Source organism: Emys orbicularis, chromosome 7, assembly GCF_028017835.1.
Source record: "Emys orbicularis isolate rEmyOrb1 chromosome 7, rEmyOrb1.hap1, whole genome shotgun sequence".
NCBI lineage: Eukaryota > Metazoa > Chordata > Testudines > Emydidae > Emys > Emys orbicularis.
In genome coordinates, this window is record NC_088689.1 from 106513492 (window position 1) to 106535014 (window position 21523).

General features: G+C 40.8%; 1 protein-coding gene across 1 annotated transcript in view; it reads right to left on the bottom strand.

The window, feature by feature from the left end:
• Positions 1-7287: 7287 nt before the first annotated feature.
• DNAH12 (dynein axonemal heavy chain 12) overlaps positions 7288-21523 on the bottom strand; it is a 166406-nt gene continuing 152170 nt past the window's right edge. The window contains exons 66-74 of the mRNA XM_065408714.1: positions 18880-19017; positions 17313-17546; positions 15531-15719; positions 14181-14284; positions 11635-11839; positions 11279-11416; positions 10723-10814; positions 8822-8889; positions 7288-7478 (exon numbers count right to left, since the gene is read on the bottom strand). Of these exons, the coding sequence (XP_065264786.1) occupies positions 7288-7478; positions 8822-8889; positions 10723-10814; positions 11279-11416; positions 11635-11839; positions 14181-14284; positions 15531-15719; positions 17313-17546; positions 18880-19017 (1359 nt within the window). The remainder of the gene's footprint in view (positions 7479-8821; positions 8890-10722; positions 10815-11278; positions 11417-11634; positions 11840-14180; positions 14285-15530; positions 15720-17312; positions 17547-18879; positions 19018-21523) is intronic.

Genomic DNA, 21523 nt, shown 5'->3' on the forward strand with positions numbered 1-21523 from the left:
TCTAGGGGGTGCCCCTACAACTACCCCAGCCCTGTGCGTGGACTCCATCAATGGCGGACTCCCAGGCCTAGAAGGCGGAGAAGGGACCTCTGGTGAGTGTACCTTTGTAAATATAATACATGGTTTAAAAGCAAGCATGTTTAATGATTAATTTGCCCTGAAGACTTGGGATGCATTCGCGGCCAGTACAGCTACTGGAAAAGTCTGTTAACGTGTATGGGGATGGAGTGGAAATCCTCCAGGGACATCTCAATGAAGCTCTCCTGGATGTACTCCCAAAGCCTGTTAGCCACGCGGGGGGGGGAGGGGTGAAGTGATCATCCCAGAGAATCGGGTGTGTGTGGGGGGGTTAGTTGGGTTTGTGCTTGCACGTTAACCCAAAAACCGCAACCCCTCCTTTTAAATGGCCAACCCAACGGGTTCTTGGTATGTGAAATGAGGGCGCTGCTGTTTGAAACCATTCCCACATGTTATAAAGGTTAAAGAAGTCAAAAGACTGTGGCTTACCATGGCTGCCTGCAAGCCGAATTCTATTGCCTGCCGGCCCTACGTGTGTGATCTCTCACACCAAACCGGCGGGCCCTCAATATAAGAGGCAAAATGCGACCTTGTAAAGAAAGCACACGTGCTATGTAATGTTAACAGCTTGGATCACTGTGAAAGAGTCTACCCATTGTTCTCTAAAATGTGTCTTTTTAAAGACTACTCTCCCTTTTTTTCCCTCCCGCAACTGCAAATGTTTCAATGCTCCCCGTATCACCTCTGTCCCAGAGGCTAGCAAAGATTAGAAGGCGAGAAAAACGCACTCGCGATGAAATGTTCTCTGAGCTCATGCAGTCCTCCCTCACTGAAAGAGCCCAGCAGAATGCGTGGAGGCAGACAATGTCAGAGTGTAGGAAAGCACAAAATGAACGCGAGGACAGGATGGACGCGCGAGAGGACAGGTGGCGTCAGCGTGATGAGAGGAGGCAGGAAGCAATGCTTAGGCTACTGGAAGATCAAACTGATATGTTCCAGCGTATGGTTGAGGTGCAGGAAAGGCAGCAGGAGCACAGACTGTGTAACCAACTGCCCTCCTCCCCAAGTTCCATAGCCTCCTCACCCAGACGCCCAAGAACGCGGTGGGGGGCTTCCGGGCACCCAACCACTCCACCCCAGAGGACTGCCCAAGCAACAGAAAGCTGGCATTCAATAAATAAGTTTTGAAGTACAGAGTGGCCTTGTCCTTTCCTCCTCCCCTCCTCCACCACCCCACCCGGTGCTTCCCTCCTCCCTCACCCCTCCTGGGCTACCTTTGCAGTTATCCCCCCATTTGTGTGATGAATTAATAAAGAATGCATGAATTTGAAACAACAACGACTTTATTACCTCTGCAAGCGGTGATCAAAAGGGAGAGGGGAGGACGGTTGGCTTACAGGGAAGTAGAGTGAACCAAGGGGGCAGGTTTTCATCAAGGAGAAACAAACAGAACTCTCACACCGTAGCCTGGCCAGTTATGAAACTGGTTTTCAAAGCTTGAGGGATAGCTCAGTGGTTTGAGCATTGGCCTGCTAAACCCAGGGTTCTGAGTTCAATTCTTGAGGGGGCCACTTAGGGATCTGGGGCAAAAATCAGAACTTGGTCCTGCTAGTGAAGGCAGGGGGCTGGACTCGATGACCTTTTGGGGTCCCTTCCAGTTCTCTGAGATAGGTATATCTCCATATATTATATTATCTGATGCACAGCGCGCCCTGCTGTGCTCTTCTAACCACCCTGGTGTCTGACTGCACGTAATCAGCGGCCAAGCGATTTGCCTCAACCTCCCACCCCACCATAAACGTTTCCCCCTTACTCTCACAGATATTGTGGAGCACACAGCAAGCAGTAATAACGATGGGAATATTGGTTTCGCTGAGATCTAACCGAGTCAGTAAACTGCGCCAGCGTGCTTTTAAACGTCCAAATGCACATTCTACCACCATTCTGCACTTGCTCAGCCTATAGTTGAACCGCTCCTGACTACTGTCCAGGGATCCTGTGTATGGCTTCATGAGCCATGGCATTAAGGGGTAGGCTGGGTCCCCAAGGATCACTATAGGCATTTCAACATCTTCAATGGTTATTTTCTTGTCTGGAAAGTAAGTCCCTTTCTCCAGCTGTTCAAACAGACCAGAGTTCCTGAAGATGCGAGCGTCATGTATCTTTCCTGGCCATCCCACGTTGATGTTGGTGAAACGTCCCTTGTGATCCACCAGTGCTGGCAGCACCATTGAAAAGTACGCCTTGCGGTTTATATACTGGCTGCCTTGGTGCTCCAGTCCCAAGATAGGGATATGCGTTCCGTATATCACCCCACCACAGTTAGGGAATCCCATTGCAGCAAAGCCATCTGCTATGACCTGCACATTTCCCAGAGTCACTACCTTTGATAGCAGCAGCTCAGTGATTTCGTTGGCTACTTGGATCACAGCAGCCCCCACAGTAGATTTGCCCACTCCAAATTGATTCCAGACTGACCGGTAGCTGTCTGGCGTTGCAAGCTTCCAGAGGGCTATTGCCACTCGCTTGTGAACTGTGAAGGCTGCTCTCATCTTGGTATTCTTGTGATTCAGGGCAGGGGAAAGCAAGTCACAAAGTTCCATTAAAGTGCCCTTATGCATGCGAAAGTTGCGCAGCCACTGGGAATCATCCCAGACCTGCAACACTATGCAGTCCCACCAGTCTGTGCTTGTTTCCCGGGCCCAGAATCGGCATTCAACAGCACGAACCTGCCCCATTACCACCATGATGTCCAAATTGCCAGGGCCCGTGCTTTGAGATAAGTCTGTGTTCATGGGAATTAAAATCAACAAAGGGGGCGGTTTTGCATCAAGGAGAAACACACACAACTGTCACACTGAAGCCTGGCCAATCATGAAACTGGTTTTCAAAGCCTCTCTGATGCGCAGCGCGCCTTGCTGTGCTCTTCTAATCGCAAACAGCCTAGTCAACAAACAGCACCAGCGAGATTTTAAATGTCCAAAGGCACATTCTACCACCATTCTGCACTTGCTCAGCCTATAGTTGAACTGCTCCTTACTACTGTCAAGGCTTCATGAGCCATGGGAGCAAGGGGTAGGCTAGGGTAGGTGCAACCGTGCGGTGCTGTCGGCTGGGAGAGCAGCCTGAGGCAAAAGCCTCCAGCTGGCATGACATTCCAGGCAGGACTGAATCTCCATTAGACAAAACTTAAAGAAGAGAATGACCTGAAGTCACTCCCATTTATGTCCAGGCGCCCCCCGACTGACCTCACCGAGGCCGGCCAGGAGCACCCATTTCTGTCAGGGCGCCACCGACCAACCTCACCGAGGCCGGCCAGGAGCAACCAGGAGACAGCAGCAGACGGTGCAATATGGCTGCTAACTGTCTTTGCTAACTTGCAAAGGCAAGGAGCTGCTGCTGTGTAGCACTGCAGTACCGTGTCTGCCAGCAGCACCCAGGAGACATACGGTGACAGTGAGCTGAGCGGGCTCCATGCTTGCCATGGTATGTCGTCTGCACGGGTAACCCAGGAAAAAAGGCGAGAAACAATTTTTTGCCGTTGCTTTCACGGAGGGAGGGAGCGAAGGAGGGGGGCCTGATGACATGTACCCAGAACCACCCGTGACAATGTTTTTGCCCCATCAGGCATTGGGGCTCAACCCAGAATTCCAATGGGCGGCGGAGACCGTGGGAACTGTGGGATAGCTGCCACAGTGCAATGCTCCGAAAGTTGACGCTAGCCTCAGTACTGTGGATGCACTCCGCCGACTTAATGAGCTTAGTGGGGACACACACAATCGACTGTATCAAATCGATTGCTAAAAAATCGACTTCTATTAAATTGACCTAATTTCGTAGTGTAGACATACCCTAAGTGTTTGCTATAATTTCCCATACTCTGCTCACGTGATGCTTGGCAGTGGGGAAACAATTCATAGATCACTGCTCTTGCTCAAGATTTGCTTCAACCAAGGAGCATTTACTGTCAGAAAAGCACTGCAGCTCTGTGTAAGAGTTCATGTTTTAAGTCTTCCAGTGAAAACCACACCAAAGCAGGTGCCTCAAACCTGCCAGAAATTCTGATCCATGTTATTGTGTGCACCCGAAAGACCAATTTGCAGAACAAAATAAAGCTGTCCTGAACAGCTCTACATGTTTGTGAATCTCAATAGTTCTACAGAACCTACATAAACTTTTGATCTACTAATTTCAGATGAATGCTGCAATCAACAATGCCCGTGTACAAACAATGGAGTAAACACAGAGCACCATATTAATTTGACCTACATAAGGATGGGCTTAGTAGAAATCAATGTTTGCCAAATGGAAGGGATTAAACTATGCACAGAAAATTATTTTCAGCCTTTTAAGACTTTTTTTTTACAGACAATGCAGAATAAGAAATAAAATAGCTAACGTTCTCCTTTTAAAACTTGACAATTGGTTTCAATTTTATGATTTCATGGAAATAAAGAAATGCTCATTAAGGACCAAACCAATGAAACCATTCAACAGGAAAGGTAGAAGAAATAATTAAAGTGACAAATCAGTTCTAGTAGAGCTTTCATAATAAAACTTTTTGAAATTAAAAAATATACAGTGACTGCAATGGCAACTAATGGCAGCAGAGAGAAAGGGATAAAAATGTATATCCGGTTGCTGGTAGAGGTCCACTTCACATGTGCACAAGTTACTAATTGCTGCTTTGCACAATGAAGTACGTGCCATCATATTTATACAATCAATGGTGGTCTGTTAGGGCCAAATCCTACTGGCTTTTTACTCAGACAAATCTCTCATTATTGACTTCCAGGGAGAGTCAGCCTAAATAAGGACTTCAGAACTGGCTCCTATTAACCAACAAAGAAGGCACAATGAAAGAAAATGTCAGCACAACCCTTGTCGAGTTTGGAAAATGTTCTAGAAATATTTTAAAGTTGAGCAGAGGAATTTATAGCAAGCTTGAATCATTTAATTTGTTACCCAGTCCAATTTCCATATATATCTCCAACTTACATATGTACAGCAGCTAGATAAATATATAAATAAAACATATAAACAAATAAATGTTTGAATTGCAGGCAAACTCAAATTGATCACAATACCATCAGTTATACACATACATTTCAAGTCTAATTATTGCTTTTGGGAAAATTTAAGAATACAAAATTTCACCATAAACTCAGAATAGAAAATAAAAGATTTTCTCTCACCTTTTTTAGCTTTTGAGAAAAACATAGAGAACCTCACACTTTAAACAAGTGATTAAGTTGAATCTGATATTTTCATGTATTGAAAAATGATCTCTGAAGAGTCCAGATCCACTAATAGCTCTCTATAAATATCTGATCATAAGATACTCTAGGAGTTTCTCCACATTTCATACACGTGGGTTAGCTATGTCTGATGACATGATCTGATGAATTATATATCAGTAAAAGAAGAGATTAAAGGTCCAGACTTCTTGATATAATATTCCAGATGTAATTGTTTTAATGAAAATTGATGTTTAAGGGAAGTAATATGTTTATTCTCTACATCTCATTTAAAGAAAAATCCCTGCTGCTTTCACATGCTTATCAACATAGAGTACATTTAAAGGACAGGATTCATTACTGGGAGCTTGCCTAAAGGAAATGCGAGAGAGCAGATCAAACTCTGGCTTTACATAAATCAATACATTTAAATATAAACAAAGAAATAAAATAATATATAAACAAAAGAAAGTTTGTTTTTAAAAGAAGACAATACTGTAACAGAAGTTGCTCACATGTCAATATGTAATTACAATTTTCACATTCAGACAAAGAAAAGCACATACCGTGTGTGTGTGTGTGTGTGTGTGTGTGTGTGTGTGTGTGTGTGTGTGTGTGTGTGTGTGTGTGTGTGTGTGTGAGAGAGAGACTGTGAGTGTGTTTGTAAGTGGAGGAGAACAGCCTGTATCTGATACTCCTCTAGTTCCAACACACAGACATCAGGGAAAGGTGGGACACGGGAGCTTGGGTGGGAGCAAAGTACTCTTTCCTCCCAAGCACAGTGCACCTCAGGGACCAGAAATTAGCCAGTACTCCGATGTTCAACTCTTAGGAACCTGTCAGTTTCCTAAGGGTTAAAAAGGTTTGTGGAGTTTTTAGACTCATACAAGGGAAATTTTAACATTAAATGGAAAATGTATCAATTGAAACTGTTTTAACCACTTTAACTGAATTTTTCATGTTCCATTTTACCCCTCTGCTTGATTCTGCATAATAAGCAGATATGGGGACACTAATTTCTGAGGTCCAAATTCATGCCTGCTGATCCTGGAGGAAAGGTGGCTGGTGTCTCAACTCCCCTCCAGATGGCATACTATAGTTGAACACACTGCAGAGAAAAGGTTAAGTCTATTCTGTGGAATCCTTCCCCTTCCTGGTTATAAGGAGAGGTGGGAATGGCTCTTTGGGAGAGAGGCTCTAGGAGTCCTGAGAGAAGAACTCTAGAAATAGCCAAGCCTAAAAGAAGATTTGAGGTGATCTTTATCTTACTATAGTTTTCTTTTTAATAAAGCCAAATCCTAGGAAGAGGTATGTGTGGTGAATTTGGACTTTACGCAATATAACAACTGTGTTTGTAAGCAGGATGCAAAAGGAGATAACATTTTTATGGCAAGTTGTGGGGGTTTTGTTTGTTTGAGCTGTTTATTTTTCATGGAAACTATACAAAAGGAGCTGAGGAGTTTAGAATATTAGAAGCAGTCCAAGTAACGATGGATTGCTAGGAAGTATGCAAGTGAAGCAGACAAAGGTGCATCTTAAATTCAGTTTTATCACATAGGTAAACTATTTCTCCCACCACCACCTGTGTGACAGCACACAAATTAGAGATGGGTCCAAACCAAAACACCAGATCTGAACATCCAGACTTTGCACTCTCGTGGTTCAGGCCTACAGTGCTTGAATGCTGTCTACTATAATGCTTCCCATATGGGAGTTCATACAATTTTCATTTTTTTCATCAAGATATCATTTATGATATTTTAATAAGTGACAAAAGAGATCTAGCTACTTACTCATGGCACTATATTACCAAATAATAAAATGAACACTCCAGATCATTATATATTTTAAAAATAGGAATAACATCATACAATTATTAAATGCAACATTTCAAGATCCGAAAAAAATTAGCCTTATCCGTCCAAATATAAATATATCAAGATGTTTCTCTGATACGGTGTGCATCAATTCCTCAGTAAAGGAAGGAAAAGAAAGATGTGTCTAATGAGGTTTGCCTCTGAATTCTTCCAGGTTAGTCATCCAGCTGGCAGAGCAGAGCAACCCCTCGCTTGATCCAGTGCTGGACTAGTTGATCAGTCTCTAGCAATAGCGCTATGACAAAATTAGTAGAATGTCCAGTAGTGGATAAGGTTCCCTTACGCTCACTTGTCTTGTAGAGTGGACAAATATAGGCATTAGATTTCTTTATGTCTGATTTTTTAGCTTAAAAAAGAACAAACAAAGGAATGAATTATATACTGTAGATGTACTAGATGAATGAAAATAATCTAATCTAATGTAAAAATCAAAATATTCATTCTGACTTATTTTTAAAGCTAAATAAAAATTTGACAAAATATTTTCATCCAGCAAAACTTAAAAAGAAGTCGCTCCTTGCTCTGATTTTCTTTTAAAAATTAATTTACAGAATTTACATAGGCTAATAGACTAGAGGCAGTATGTTTGCTATTGTTTGCTTACAGGAATAGATGCCTTCCTGTACGACCTGCTTTTCAAATCTTTCAAAGAGGTATTCAAAGCTAAATAGTTGTATAAAAATCAAAGCATTTGTCTAAAATACCGTCGGGTTATTGTTTAGCACATGTTAGTAAGTGCACGAGCTCTTCATATAAAATTAGGGCTCTAAGGCAACTTTGATTCAGCAGCTCGAGAACCTCATCATGATTCAAGTTGTTTGAGTTCTGAGGCTACAGCTCTGGAGGAACTGTAATGTGCCCAGACTGTTTACACATAACTTGCACAAAGGCTTAAATCATGTTCTTCTGACATCAGTCACCTTCCGTGAACAGACTCCTCCAATGTCAATAGAAGGGGTAAATGGACAGAATGGAATACTTTGTGAGGCTGACTCACAGCTAGTTACAACTAAGTAGAAACTAAACCACTGTGGAGAAACATTAGGAATGTTTGGGGGGAAAAAATCTAAGGTTTTTTTTTAGGATAATTGCTCCTGATCAAAGAAAGGAGGAACCAGATGGGGAAAACAATAGTAGATGTCAGTCAGAAGAAAACATTATCAGTGTTTAGCCATCTATGGACAGTATTTCTGCAGCAGTTGATACTTTGAGCAACATTAATTTTAACACATATGGGGTGAAATACTGGCCCCATTTGAATCAATTGCAAATGTTCCATTGATTTTTATGGAGTCAAGATTTCAACAACCATGCTCTCTTTTGCCAAGGCTAGTTTATGCCTAAAAAATACATGCAGATCCAATTTGGAGGCAGCGAAATTCATTTTGTATGAAATGTCTATCTGATTAGCTCCTCCTTTGTCCTAGACATGCTGAATAAACCTTTCTGGGGGGAAAAGAGGCACAGACCAGATAAATTTCAGATAAAAAACTGGGTCAGCCAGTGAAAAGGCACAATGTTTGACAGGCAAGCCATTGATCACGTCAGATGAATGGAGACCTATGTGCGTTTGGATTTTTTGGTGAGAGAGAAGGGTTGGTCTTTTTGCAACATTAAAGAAATACATTACTGCAATCTCTTGTTGCATTAGAATCCAAAGAAACATTGGTTCCAGATCACTTTACTTACTTGGTTTTATCCAAATGATTGGCATCGGGTCAAAGAGCAACTTGGGATGCTGTTCAGCTAATATTCCCCTGGTGAGACAAACAAAGCAACTATTAAAACATAATTTTATAAACGGTATATTTTTAAAAGAGATATTTTTGTATTTTACTTTGTTGGGTAGGAAGGGTTGGGATGAGAAAGGGGAATGGAGATGAAAGGAAGGGGAAGAGAAAGAGAAATGTCAGGACAAATACAGACAATGGACGCAAACTGAAAAGATGTAACAAGGGAAGAATGAGAAGAAGAGAGAGAGAAAAAGATAAACAAGAGCGAGAATGAAATAAAAGAAGAGAGGAGGGGGATGCAGAACAGAGCTAGAGGACTTCCCTGTCTTTACCTTCCTCAAAGGGTCCAGTAAAATCATCAGATATCAAAAACATTTCTCTCATAATCCCATACCAGGGATAGGATTAGGAAATAACAAATAAAAAGTCATACTGTGCTCTGACCTTTGCTGTTTAAACTCTTGGAATAAAACATGCAGTTTTACTTGCTGAACTACATTACCTTTAAAAGTGTCCATTATCTTGTAACAGTATGATGAAAATTTAAAACCCACTGTAGATTTTGATTTTATGCAGCCACTTTTATGTGTGTAAACAATTGTACAAGCAGAAGTGGGTATATAGCTGCTTTATCAGCACAAATTGAGGAGCTGGATGCTTGGGTGTGAAATTTGTATACACTGAAGGCAAGTCTACACTAGAAGTGCTACATCGGTGCAGCTACATCTGGTGAAGACCCTCTATGCCAATGGGAGAGCACTCTCCCATCAGCATAATTACTCCACCTCTGTGAGAGGCAGAAGCTATGTCGGTGGGAGAGCATTTCCCACCAACAGCACCAGTGTGGACAGCACTTACGTCGCTGTAATTTGCTTTTCTCAGGGGGGTGTCTTTTTCACACCCCTGAGCAAAGTAAGTTACATCGACTTAAGTGGTAGTGTAGGCCTGCCCTAATGTACATCAGGCATGCAAAATTGCAGACCAGTTGAAGTTGGCTGAAAACACGGTCCTATTTGCAATGTGCACTTTTCTGATTGTCTGGTAATTAGTTCCAACTACTCTGCACATTAGTTCTGAATTTTTTTTTTCCAAAATGCACTGCTTCACTGCACTGGGAAAAAAATTATCTGAGATTTTCCCTAGGCCCCTTTTAAAATATTCACTTTGAGGGCTGTTAGGGCCTGTACCCTTTCCCATCTATTTAGAAACCTTACAAAGTAGCAAGTACCATATTTGAATGACTATACAAACAGTTAAACCATAGTGGGCCAAATCCTGCCCTTTTCTTGTGTGGGACCAAGATGTGAATTGGTGCTTATCTTCATCTTAGCTGCCTGTGCGCTAGGTGACTCACCCTGAGGATGGCCAGGTCAGCTGCAGCAAAGGGATAGGTCAGGGCTCCACCAGCTGCTCTGTGATTGGGACTAGGAGGGCTGTTCATACACTGGGGACCTGATGTAAAAAATTCATTCTGTACTCACATAGTAAGTGCTGTAGGTTTGGAGAGGAAACACTACACTATTCACATGCGAGAGACATAGCCCCTGAAACCCTTTTTCAAAAAATCAAGTCCCTCTGAGGTGTCTCAAATTGGGCACCTGAAAAATGATGCAACAGGAATCACTAGTCACTTTTGAAAATCTTGGCCTTACTGCTTTGAATGGTTCTGTGACTCATGTAGAAGGGCAATTTCATGAAAGAAAACTCCATTTTTATTATAAGTAAGCACATTGCAACATTCCCAATACTACAGTATAGCAGATTCATTGTGTGTTTTCTTGTCAATATCTCATGGAGTAAATCTAATATGAGCAAATAAGAAAGTTAAACATTTATTTTAAAATTTTAATTACTGACTTGGTCCTGTCCCAGCGAGCTCCATCTAAAAATAATCCATAGATATAAACACCATCTTCTGGTGCAGCATCAGATGTATCCTTAGGAATAACCTAAAAGGAAATACATGTTAATACATTTCCACGGTAGTTTTGTTTTAGAGCTATTAGCTCTACAAGCCAATCTTCCAGAGAGCAACCCCAAATCAGGATAAAATAGTGAAGCCTCTTCTTTCAGTACTACTTTACATCATCAACTGTTAAGATGGCAGCTTTCTATGTGACTGTTAATTATCCTTTATCATCATACTTAGAACACTCAAGTTTATCAAGTGATTTGTTTTCCTAATTAGATGATTAAGTGTAATGAGGAATATACTTTTAATAGCATTCCTTTACAGCTATAAAGTGGAAAACATGGTTGCAGATGTACAATGCCATTGCTAATCAAGGTCTCAATCCTGCAGTGAGATATGTGCAAGTGAGCCCATCCAATCAGGCACAGGGTCCACCTAGTATATCTCATGGAAACATCAGGACCCATATTAGGAAAATATATTTTTATCACTTATCCATACCTGAAATTCGTATCCCAGCAGGTCAATGGGAATAGTGTACTTCCTGGCATAGTTCTGCATGGCTCCAGTTAAAAAAGCTTGAGTAAAATAGAATCCTGATAGCCAAAAAACACTGGGCTTTCCTAACTCATACCAGTCCTGGGAGGAGGAAGAGAGAGATACTTTCAAGCATCTTTGCTATTCAGTATAGGCCTAGGTAGTATTTGCAGTTTTCCACAAAAAATGTAGCCATATTCTATACAACCTTGTTTAGAAAGTCTAGATATAAACAGTCAATTTTTACCAACCCATGTCCAAATCATCCTTTAATTTTAAATCAAACAGAATTATTAGTAACACAGTCCCTCTTGCTTTACCTGCAAGAATTTCAGCCTCGCTAGAAAATCTAGGATATAGCTTCCCAATGGTTTAAGACTTGGGTATGAACGGTTAGCCCAGTTCTCGGCAACTTTTCCAACAAGCAGACTGCCACTCAGGGCCTCCAGCTCAGAATCCATAACAACCAGTCCTTTAATGGCCTTTTTCAGATTTATTAAGGTAATACGTATAGTTCGGAGTAAACTAGAATTAAAGAAAATATCACAGAACTGTCACTGAAATAAAACAGTTTTGACATGATTTGTCAGATATGAAATCATCATCTCAAGAAATAATATTACATTATTGTGATGGCTATGAAACAAGTGCATAACCAGGTTTTCCTCATTCACAATTTGCCATATTTGCAAAATTAAAGATTGTGCGCATACTGTTGCCGTTTAACAGACCTTTTCTTCTGCTTATCTGTGGCCTGAGACAAATCTGTTAATTTCTGTCTCATTTTCTCCATCCCATCTTCCTGGCTTCAAAGGGTTCTGTGAGGTTTAACTCGTTATTAAGGATAGGAGTCTGTCATGGAGGTCATAGATTCCGTGACTTTAACGGCCCTCCATGACTTCTTTGGCTTCACCCAGCCACAGTGGCAGGACTGGAGCAGCTGTCAGCCCCCGACCAGGAGCAGAGGTAGGACTGGAGCAGCAGTCAGTGGTCAGCATCCGGAGCCAGAGCAGCATCCCGGGACTGGAGCAGCAGTCAGTCAGCCCTCGCCACAGGAGAAGCAGCCGGAGCAGTGGCTGGGGCTGGGTCAGCCCCCAGGGCCAGAGCAGCGGCTGCCGCCACAGGATCAGCCACTGGGGCTGCAGCGGCTGCTGCAGGAGCCTGAGTAGCCCCCAGTGAGGCTCCTCCTGTTAGTCCCCCCACAGGGTATTTTTAGTAAAAGTCACAGACAGGTTGCAGTCTTCCATGAATTTCGGTTTATTGTCCGTGACCTGTCCATGACTTTTACTAAAAATATCCATGATAAACTCTTAACCTTACTCATTATGAACTGTACAGTGCCTGAGATGTCTAGATGGAAGGTGATATAGAAATTCTAATTATTTTCATCTGGTTAAAAATAGTTGAGTAGAAAACCAGAACCTAGATCCAAGCACCCCTGGATCCAAAGTCAGACTTTGCAGCTTGCCTCTGTCACTTTAATGGGCTAAGTCAAAATTCCTGATCTGGAATCCCCCAATCTTTGGGAAAATTCATGGGGAGATCCAATGCTCCAGTGCAAAGTACACCTCTAGCTTAAAAAAAAATAGAACACTATGCAGTGAATATTCTTGGGGAAATAATGGTCCAATGGCAGCTGTATAAGTTTATCTCTTTCTGTTTATGTAAAATAAAATATTTCTGCTAAAATAGTTGAAGACCTAATGGGGCATTTTGTTTTATGCATTACTTTGAATTTCATAGTCTCTTGCCTATACTGTCCTGGCAAGAAATTAAAACCAGAACCCTAAAAATAATAGAATCACAGAAGTGTAGGACTGGAAGGGACCTCAGTAGGTCATCTAGTCCAGTCCCTTGCACTCAAGGCAGGATTAAGTAATAACTAGACCATTACTGATGGATGTTTGTCTAACCTGTTCTTAAAAACCTCCAGTGATGGAGATTCTACATCCTCCATAGGCAATGTGTTCCAGTGCTTAGCTGGAACAATGTACAATATGTGTATGGAGTAGATGGGGGAGGCAGGTTTCAGATAACAAAAGAGGGGGAGAAAAGGAGAGTGAGAGAAATAAGGGGAGCTTGGAGAGTGAATTAAGGGATCAGATAGAATTATAGGAGTGCTTTGTGAGAGAATTATGGGGCAGAGGAGGAAAGATGGGCGGGGGGGAAGGTCAAGAAGGAGAAAAATAAGGGTGTCAGGAAGAAATAGGGAGCAGATGGAGACAAAACAGGAGAAAAAAATAGGAATTTGGGCAAAGTGGGATGGAGACTGGGGACCAAAGGGGAAAAAAAAGAGTGGAGGATTATAGTTGACAGCAAAAAGAGTGGACGTGAGGGTATAGGAAGAAAGGGGCGATCAGGGAAGAGAGAAGGAAAGTGATGGGGCACAGATAGGAGTAGGTGAGAAAATAATAAAAAAAGAGAGAAATATACATAAAGGAGGAAAAAAGAAAATGATACAAGCACAGGAACAATGAGACCAGAAAGAAGAGGATGGACGGAATAAAGAAATGGAAGTGAAAAATAAAGCAATACAAGCACAACCCTGCAAATAACCTATTACCAAACTTTTCTTTGGACCCTCCCTCCCATTGCATACCTTATCCTCCAATTTATTTGCCATTTAGATATTTTTCCTTAAATCCAACCTATATTCTGCCTCGCCTAATAAAGGAAAAGTGCTGGGAATGCAGAAATGCAGACACTACTGCAGGCGATTAGAATTGAAGCAAAAAAAAAAAAAAAAAAAAAGGCTCTTCAAAATAGAGTCTATAAAGAGACCACACTGAATGCCTGGCAGAAAAGGGATCTGCTGTGAATGGGTTGATTGAAAGTACATTTGAATTAAATTAATTAATTCCCTTACTTGTTAAACCTCTCCATTTCTTGCACCAACACGGTGTTCATACTCTCCTCATATCTCACAGGATACTTATGTAGGGAAGCCTCAATGTCAAAATCATTTGGAAGCTGCAAATGTCAATATATTTGGACACATTTTGATAAGTGCACATTTTAATTTATAATGGTTTCAAAGAGATATTAAAAGCAAAGAGACCCAAAGCAACCACATAAGCTCCATGGTGAATGACTGATATTCAGTAAAACACCCTATTGAATATTGGTTGGTCAATAAAAATATCTTGAACATAATTGAAAATGTAAAAATAAATGTAAATGTTTTAACGATTGCGAAGTTGCTTGCAATATTGAATTGACTTTTCCCCCAAGTTATTTGCTCTGATTTCTCTCCCTTCTATTGTTAGCTGCTCGACACTTCCCCCCACTTTATATATGGCTGTGGACTCCCCACAGTCTGATAAGTGCTTCACTTTCACTTTGTGTTGGACAGCTTAATGCTCCCCTCTGAGTTTTTCCCAATGCAAAATGAAACTTAGGAATCAGAGATGTAGCACAGGGATAGGGAGAGAAAGAGAGAACCATACTACGAAGTCAATGTTTTATTTTTAAAAAATCACTATTCTATTCAGGTTATTATGCCATGCCCATCACCATGGTATCTGAGTACTTCCTAGCAAACAAGGAGATTTAGGTTAATTGGACAGGGTTAACTTTCTATTCCACTCCCGTCCCATGAGCATGAGATCTGTGAGAGTTTTTGTTTGTTTTCTGAGTAAGTTAATGTGTATTTTTCTTAAGGAATAAATGATCTTATGTTTGGAATGGAACTTGGTAAGATTTGGTGTAGTTCTTATGGAGAGTGAGGAACATGGCACAGCATGGGGCTAGACCCCAAAAGAGCCCTATCTCCTGCATACACTAGCTTTGCCCTGGAGGTGCACAATTCCATTATTTCTGAGGAGTGGAGGTGTCAAAGGTGGTCATGGTCCTTGTGGAAAAGTCTTTTAGGTGTCCTGAGCCCAGGCCATTTAGTGCTTTGAAAATAAGAACCAAGAACTTAAACTTAATGCAATGTTCTAGGGGAGTCAGTGGAGAGAGTAGAGCTACAAGTTGCTCAGTAATAGTATTTGCTGCTGAGAAAGTGTGTTGTTGCAACTGCATTGTTGCAATCCCAAAAGGAGGTGAAGAAGGCATTCCTGTGGTCACAGGTTCCTTTGTGGCCCAATCATCTGTCCAGTTGCCCATTACCATTTTGCAAATGAAAATCTCAAGGAAGAACATTAAGCTGGCCAGGTAATGGTCGGAGTATTTGTTATTCTAATCAATTATTATGCTGTTTGTCTTTCTACATTACCTTAATGAGAATATCATCAGCAATTTCATACAGAGTGCTGTCCCCACCTCCTGAAGAGCCTCCCTGCGTGCCTCCTCCTTGTGTTAGTATCAGAGATTCAAAGAGGACTTTTGTTTGCTGGAGATCCTTTGAAATATCCACATTTTCATGCAACCCAAACACCTCTGGCTGTTGACTAAATGGAAGATTCTATGGCAAAACATATTAAGTAAGCAATACATTTCATTAGATAAATCAGTTCATTAAGGGCCTGATCTTAAGCTTATTGATGGAAAGGTTCCATTAGCTTCAGGGGAGACTGGATTAGGCCTAGAACCATGACCTCACAAATAGTGAATCCCTTGACAATGGCTTTCTAGTCTTTATACCAGGCCCTATTATCTACCTGCTGATCTCCTCATTAAGTTGTACACACTCTGGAGTGCAACAAAGTCTAGGGTGTTTCAAATCACAAAGCACTTTAGATCACAACATACCTGCAAGGGAGCCAAGGAAAGGAAAGAGGATGGGCATCAAATGAAAAATGAAGCACACACAAAAACATTATTTTTAAATGTTGAGAGGCTCAGACCCAGGACCCTTGTCTGCTTCATGTATCATGTTTGTAACCTCTCAAGGCTTTACCACTAACTTTTGAATTTTTTGTTGATCTGTGAATCCTACATAAACTACCAAGAAAAAAAATTACAGCCCCATGCATGACCAATAGGATCTGGGTAAACTGTTTCCCTTTCTTATTTCTGGGTTATCCATCTTCTGCACAATTCATAATTCCAGAAGCTTGTTGCTAGAAAACCAACTCCTGGCCTCAATGCAAGACAGCAAGATTTGATGCAGGGTTCTAAGGAGTAGATCCTCTCAATGAAATTACCGCCCGATATTTCACCCAGATCACTTTGTGGTTTGATCCTGTCAGATTTCACAGTCTAAGGAGAGTCTGGTGAGGTCAGTGCTTAGAAAGGAGACGTCTCAGAAAACACCTAGCGCAGCAGGGAGTAACATTTGTGATTCAATGTTATAGGATTCTTCTCCCTGGGACCGTACTGAAGCAATGCATGACTTAGAGCTCAATAAATATCTTAAGGCACTTTCTGCAAAAGCAGGAGTGCTATCCCCAATGTTACATAAGAACATAAGAATGGCCATACCGGGTCAGACCAAAGGTCCATCTAGCCCAGTATCCTGTCTACCGACAGTGGCCAATGCCAGGTGCCCCAGAGGGAGTGGACCTAACAGGCAATGATCAAGTGATCTCTCTCCTGCCATCCATCTCCATCCTCTGACAAACAGAGGCCAGGAACACCATTCCTTACCCATCCTGGCTAATAGCCATTAATGGACTTAACCACCATGAATTTATATAAAATGTTCTGCCAAATTCCAACTAAAAGTAATTATATTTGATCTGCCTAAATTCCCTTGAGATTTCAATTAGATGTAGTATTCTTTACTTCCTATGCAAAATTAATGGTGGACTGCTCTACAGCTTCTGTGCTCTACCCCAGAAGTGGCTGTATTTCAGTGATGTGAGGTACAGAGAGAATTATTATTTTGTAATACAATTTAAGATCCTAAGAGCTAAATATTATTGTTCTAGATGTTCCAGCATTTTAATATTAGAAAATGAATTTGTTACATTCATGCAGAAGTAATTTTTTAACATTAATGGAATATCAAATTAAAAATCACACATCACTGAAAATATTTTCCTTTTGCAATATTCACTAATGCAATTAGACCAAATATTACGTGAGCTTCCATTGTACAAAGAAACCAAATTACCTTAATAAATTCAATGTAGTCCTCATAGGTGCCTTTTGGTGGTGCATAGTAGTTGCCACTGGGAGAAAAGGTGAACCGTGGGTTTTCAATTATAGCTGGATTATAAAAATCATCCAGCATAGTCATTAGTAAACGTCTGTCCCAATCATCTGTCACTCGTCCTCCATAGTTACATTCACCCGTAAGGTAAGATATAGCTTCAAATGGAACATGGTCATATTCATTTATGAACAACTGAAACAAAGAAAACAATGAATCTAAGACACTTCACCACCTTGAATCCCAATGAGGCTTGTAAATCAAATCCTATAGTTAATTAGAGAAACAGTGTGATCTGCCTTTTATTATTAAATAGGAAAGAAGCGGAGATGGGGCCACAAACCCAACATACCCTTCCATGGAGAGGCCCACAGAGCAAGAGTGGCACACAGTGTGGAGAGAAGAGTATGCTCTAACTCAGAGGTCGGCAACCTTTCAGAAGTGGTGTGCCGAGTCTTCATTTATTCACTCTAATTTAATGTTTCGCAAGCCAGTAATACATTTTAATGTTTTTAGAAGGTCTCTTTCTATAAATCTATAATAAATAACTAAACTATTGTTGTATGTAAAGTAAATAAGGTTTTAAAATTTTTAAGAAGCTTCATTTAAAATTAAATTAAAATGCAGAGCCCCCCGGACCGGTGGCCAGGACCAGGGCAGTGTGAGTGCCACTGAAAATCACCTCGTGTGCAGCCTTCAGCACGCGTGCCATAGGTTGCCTACCCCTGCTCTAACTCATACAGAGCTGTAGTAAATGTTCTTCCCCAGTGCAGCAGCAAATTCAAACTCTGAAGTCTTCACTCAGGTAAAATTCCCATCTGAGGTTAATGGGAGTTTTACCTGAGTAAGATCTGGGCAGAGACCTAAAGATTTGTCCAAGGATTAACAAATCATCCAATCATTCTTACAGTATTTAAAATTGTGTATCTTCTGTAGCCTGATTTTTCTAGCAAAGGCATGTTTCTTTCTTTTACCAAGTCTCCTTGGATGCTCAGAGTATCTTGCTTTTAACCTTCAAAACGTTTGTCTCTTTCAGTGACTCATCATTAGTTTTTTTCAGCAGCTCAAACTCAACATTTGTAATTCCCACCCTAAATTCTCTTGACTCTTGTCTAGATTGGTCAATTGCTAAAATATTCTCAGGAGTGCTATAGAGCTAGTCAGACAGGACAGCCCTGGCCACTGGCTGTGTATCAAAATTTCCTTTGACTAAGAGCAGTGAGCAGCTTGATGGTATCTACTGGTTTGATAGTATCTACTCGATAGTGAGACTTCCTTTGGAATATAGTTTTAACTCTGTTATACTGAGTTCCAAATGGCTCTGTGAATTTTTTTTTAGAAAATTTATCTCAATCTAATCAAGAATTTCATATTTTTATAAATATAATATGGTCTGGGTTATTTATCTTTGTCTCAATAGCAACAGAAACCTGAACTAAAGTTGTGGAAACTTGTTTATGATTGTGTGTTTGAGCATTTAACACAGCCATTTCTGTACTGTGGAAGCAACAGTAAATAAAGATTTTACCTGCAGCTGTCTGATACTGATTCGCAAGTCTGATTCATTAAATCCATATGGGATATTCCAACCAAGAGGGCCAAACTTCTTTCTCTCCTGAACAAGAGCATGAAAAAAGCAAACTCCAAAGAGCAGTTTTTCCCATGTCTTTAAGAAAACAACAACAAAAAGTATTAATTGGCATGGCTGCATATGGTCTTTAATTTATGCAGATGGCTGAAACAACAAAAGCCGTTTGGAAAACATTTTATCAACATTTTAAATTCTCTGTTTTTGGATAAAAGTATTAGACTATGACTAGCATGAGGGTTTTTTAAAAAAAATGTTATTAGATAACTAAATAACAATATGGAGTTGACAGTTAACATGTTGAAGCCTATTTCTGCAATCCCTGACTAGTAGGTATAATGTTTACACCGCTGAGTAGTAACATTGAAGCCACGGGACTACTTGGGGATGTGTGCACTACACTGAGTTAAGGATTTGCAGGACTGGACTATTATTTATTAACTAAGGAAATGAAGGTTACTTACCTGTAACAGGAGTTCTTAGAGATGGACTCTGCATACTCCCACTCTGACTGGTGCAGCATGAATGGTAGAATTGTATCTAGCAGTGTTTGTTGGAGCCTCACATGTCTCTCTTGCCTCTCTCCTCAATGAACATAGAATGTTCCTGGGCAAGGTTATAAAAGGGGCATAGCACTACAGCTGCCTCAGTTCCTTCCTCTGCAACCCCAGATCTTTTGATAAGAAGGACTCAGAGGCAGAGGTGAAAGGTGGGCAGAAAGCATGAATATGCAGTCTATCTCAAAGAATTCTGGTTACAGGTAAATAACCTTCATTTCTTCCTTGAGTGTCCTCTGCATATTCCTATTCATGGGATAGACTAACAAGCAGTAACTCAGACCCAGGATGGTGGGAATATGGAGTCCTAATTAAAAAAAGACTGCAAAACTTCCTTGCCAAATTTTGCATCTGATCTAGATTCTAAGCCTAATGTCTGGTGCTTAGTAAGTGTGGACTGTACTCCATGTTACTGCTCAGCATATTTCTATTAAGGAATATGTCCAGAGAATGCCATAGCAGCTGCTTTTCATCTAGTAGAATGAGCTCTAACTCCTTCAAGAAGAGGGAGACCCATCAGCTTATAAACATCCTTAATACATAAACTAATCTATCTTGAAAGAGTATGTACAGTGACCGCGCTCCTTTTATTCCTTTTTTCATAAGAGATAAACGAATTGGGAGATTGCCTAAAATGGTTAGTTTTATCTAAGTAGAAAGCTAAAGCCCTTCTAACATCTAGTAGATGTTATCTAGCCTCCCCACCTTGAGTGAGGTTTGGGGGGAAAAAATGGTAACATTACAGATGGAGGTTTATTAAAATCTAACAGAACTTTCAGTAAGAATCTTGGTTATGTACAGAGTATTATTTTATCTTTATTAAAAACAGTAAATAGTGGGTGTGCCATCGGCGCTTGTAATTCACTTATGCACCTTGCTGAAGTGATCGCTATCAAGATGACTGTCTTAATGTATAAATAGGGTATTGTACAGCTCCCCAGAGATTCAAACAGATGTTGCACTTAGTCTAAGCACTAAATCCCAAGATGATATAGGCTCTCTAACTGTGGAAATAGATTATTAAGACCTTTCAAGAATCTTTTGACTACATTATGAATAAAAACCAATTTACTATGCCCAGAGACATGGTATGCTGAGATTGTTGAGATCTGAACTTTGACTGATGACAAAGAGAGATCCACTCTTTTAAGATATAATAAGTACTCCAATATATAAGTAATTAGAGCTGTAGATGGATCTACATCATACATGGAAACCAACAATAAAAAGTTCTTAACTGATAGCAACATTCTGTCCTTCTACCAAAAGAACATTTGATAACCTCCTTTGCTCCTCAGGGAGAGTATTCATGAATCACAACATTTTTCCTGACAAGATGACACTGATATCTTGCAATTACAGCTTAATGGTTCACCTATTCTCATATCTGAAGTGGCTGAGGAAAACATCCAGTCTTTTCCCTTCCTTATCAGAGGGGATAAAATAAGTCTGAGCATGCTTTCATCTGTGCAGTGCAGCCTCTACTATCAATGAATTAGGAGAACGGAGATACGAAACACAACATTTCCCTCCTGGGAAAACAGGTAAAGGTCATTAGCCTTTTTTAACATAAGCTGAGCTATGAGGGTCATTCCAAATTGCTTAAAACTGGTTGAGATAATCCTTCCAATAAAGGATTTGTCTAGTTGCTGCTTCTAAAATGTGAAGATTTCTCAACAGAAATCAAGGGAATCTCTAATGTCCTTGGAAGAGCACCACATCATCTGAATGTGATGAAGTAGCAATCACCCCTACACTTCTGTCTGGAGAAGTAAAGTTCAGAGTCTGGATGGGACTCTTGGATCTCTAGCAATTCTTCTTCCTCAGATAAAATGTCTCCTACAACTGTAAACGATCTATCAGGACTCTGATGTACTATCAAATCCATATCCTTTGGGTCTGATGCTTGAATGTCCTCAGTATCGAGTTGGCAATTACTATATCTAGGAATATCTTGAAAAGGTACAGGAGAAGGCCAGTGAGACCACATAAACCAGTGGTGGGCAACCTGTGGCCCATCAGGGAAA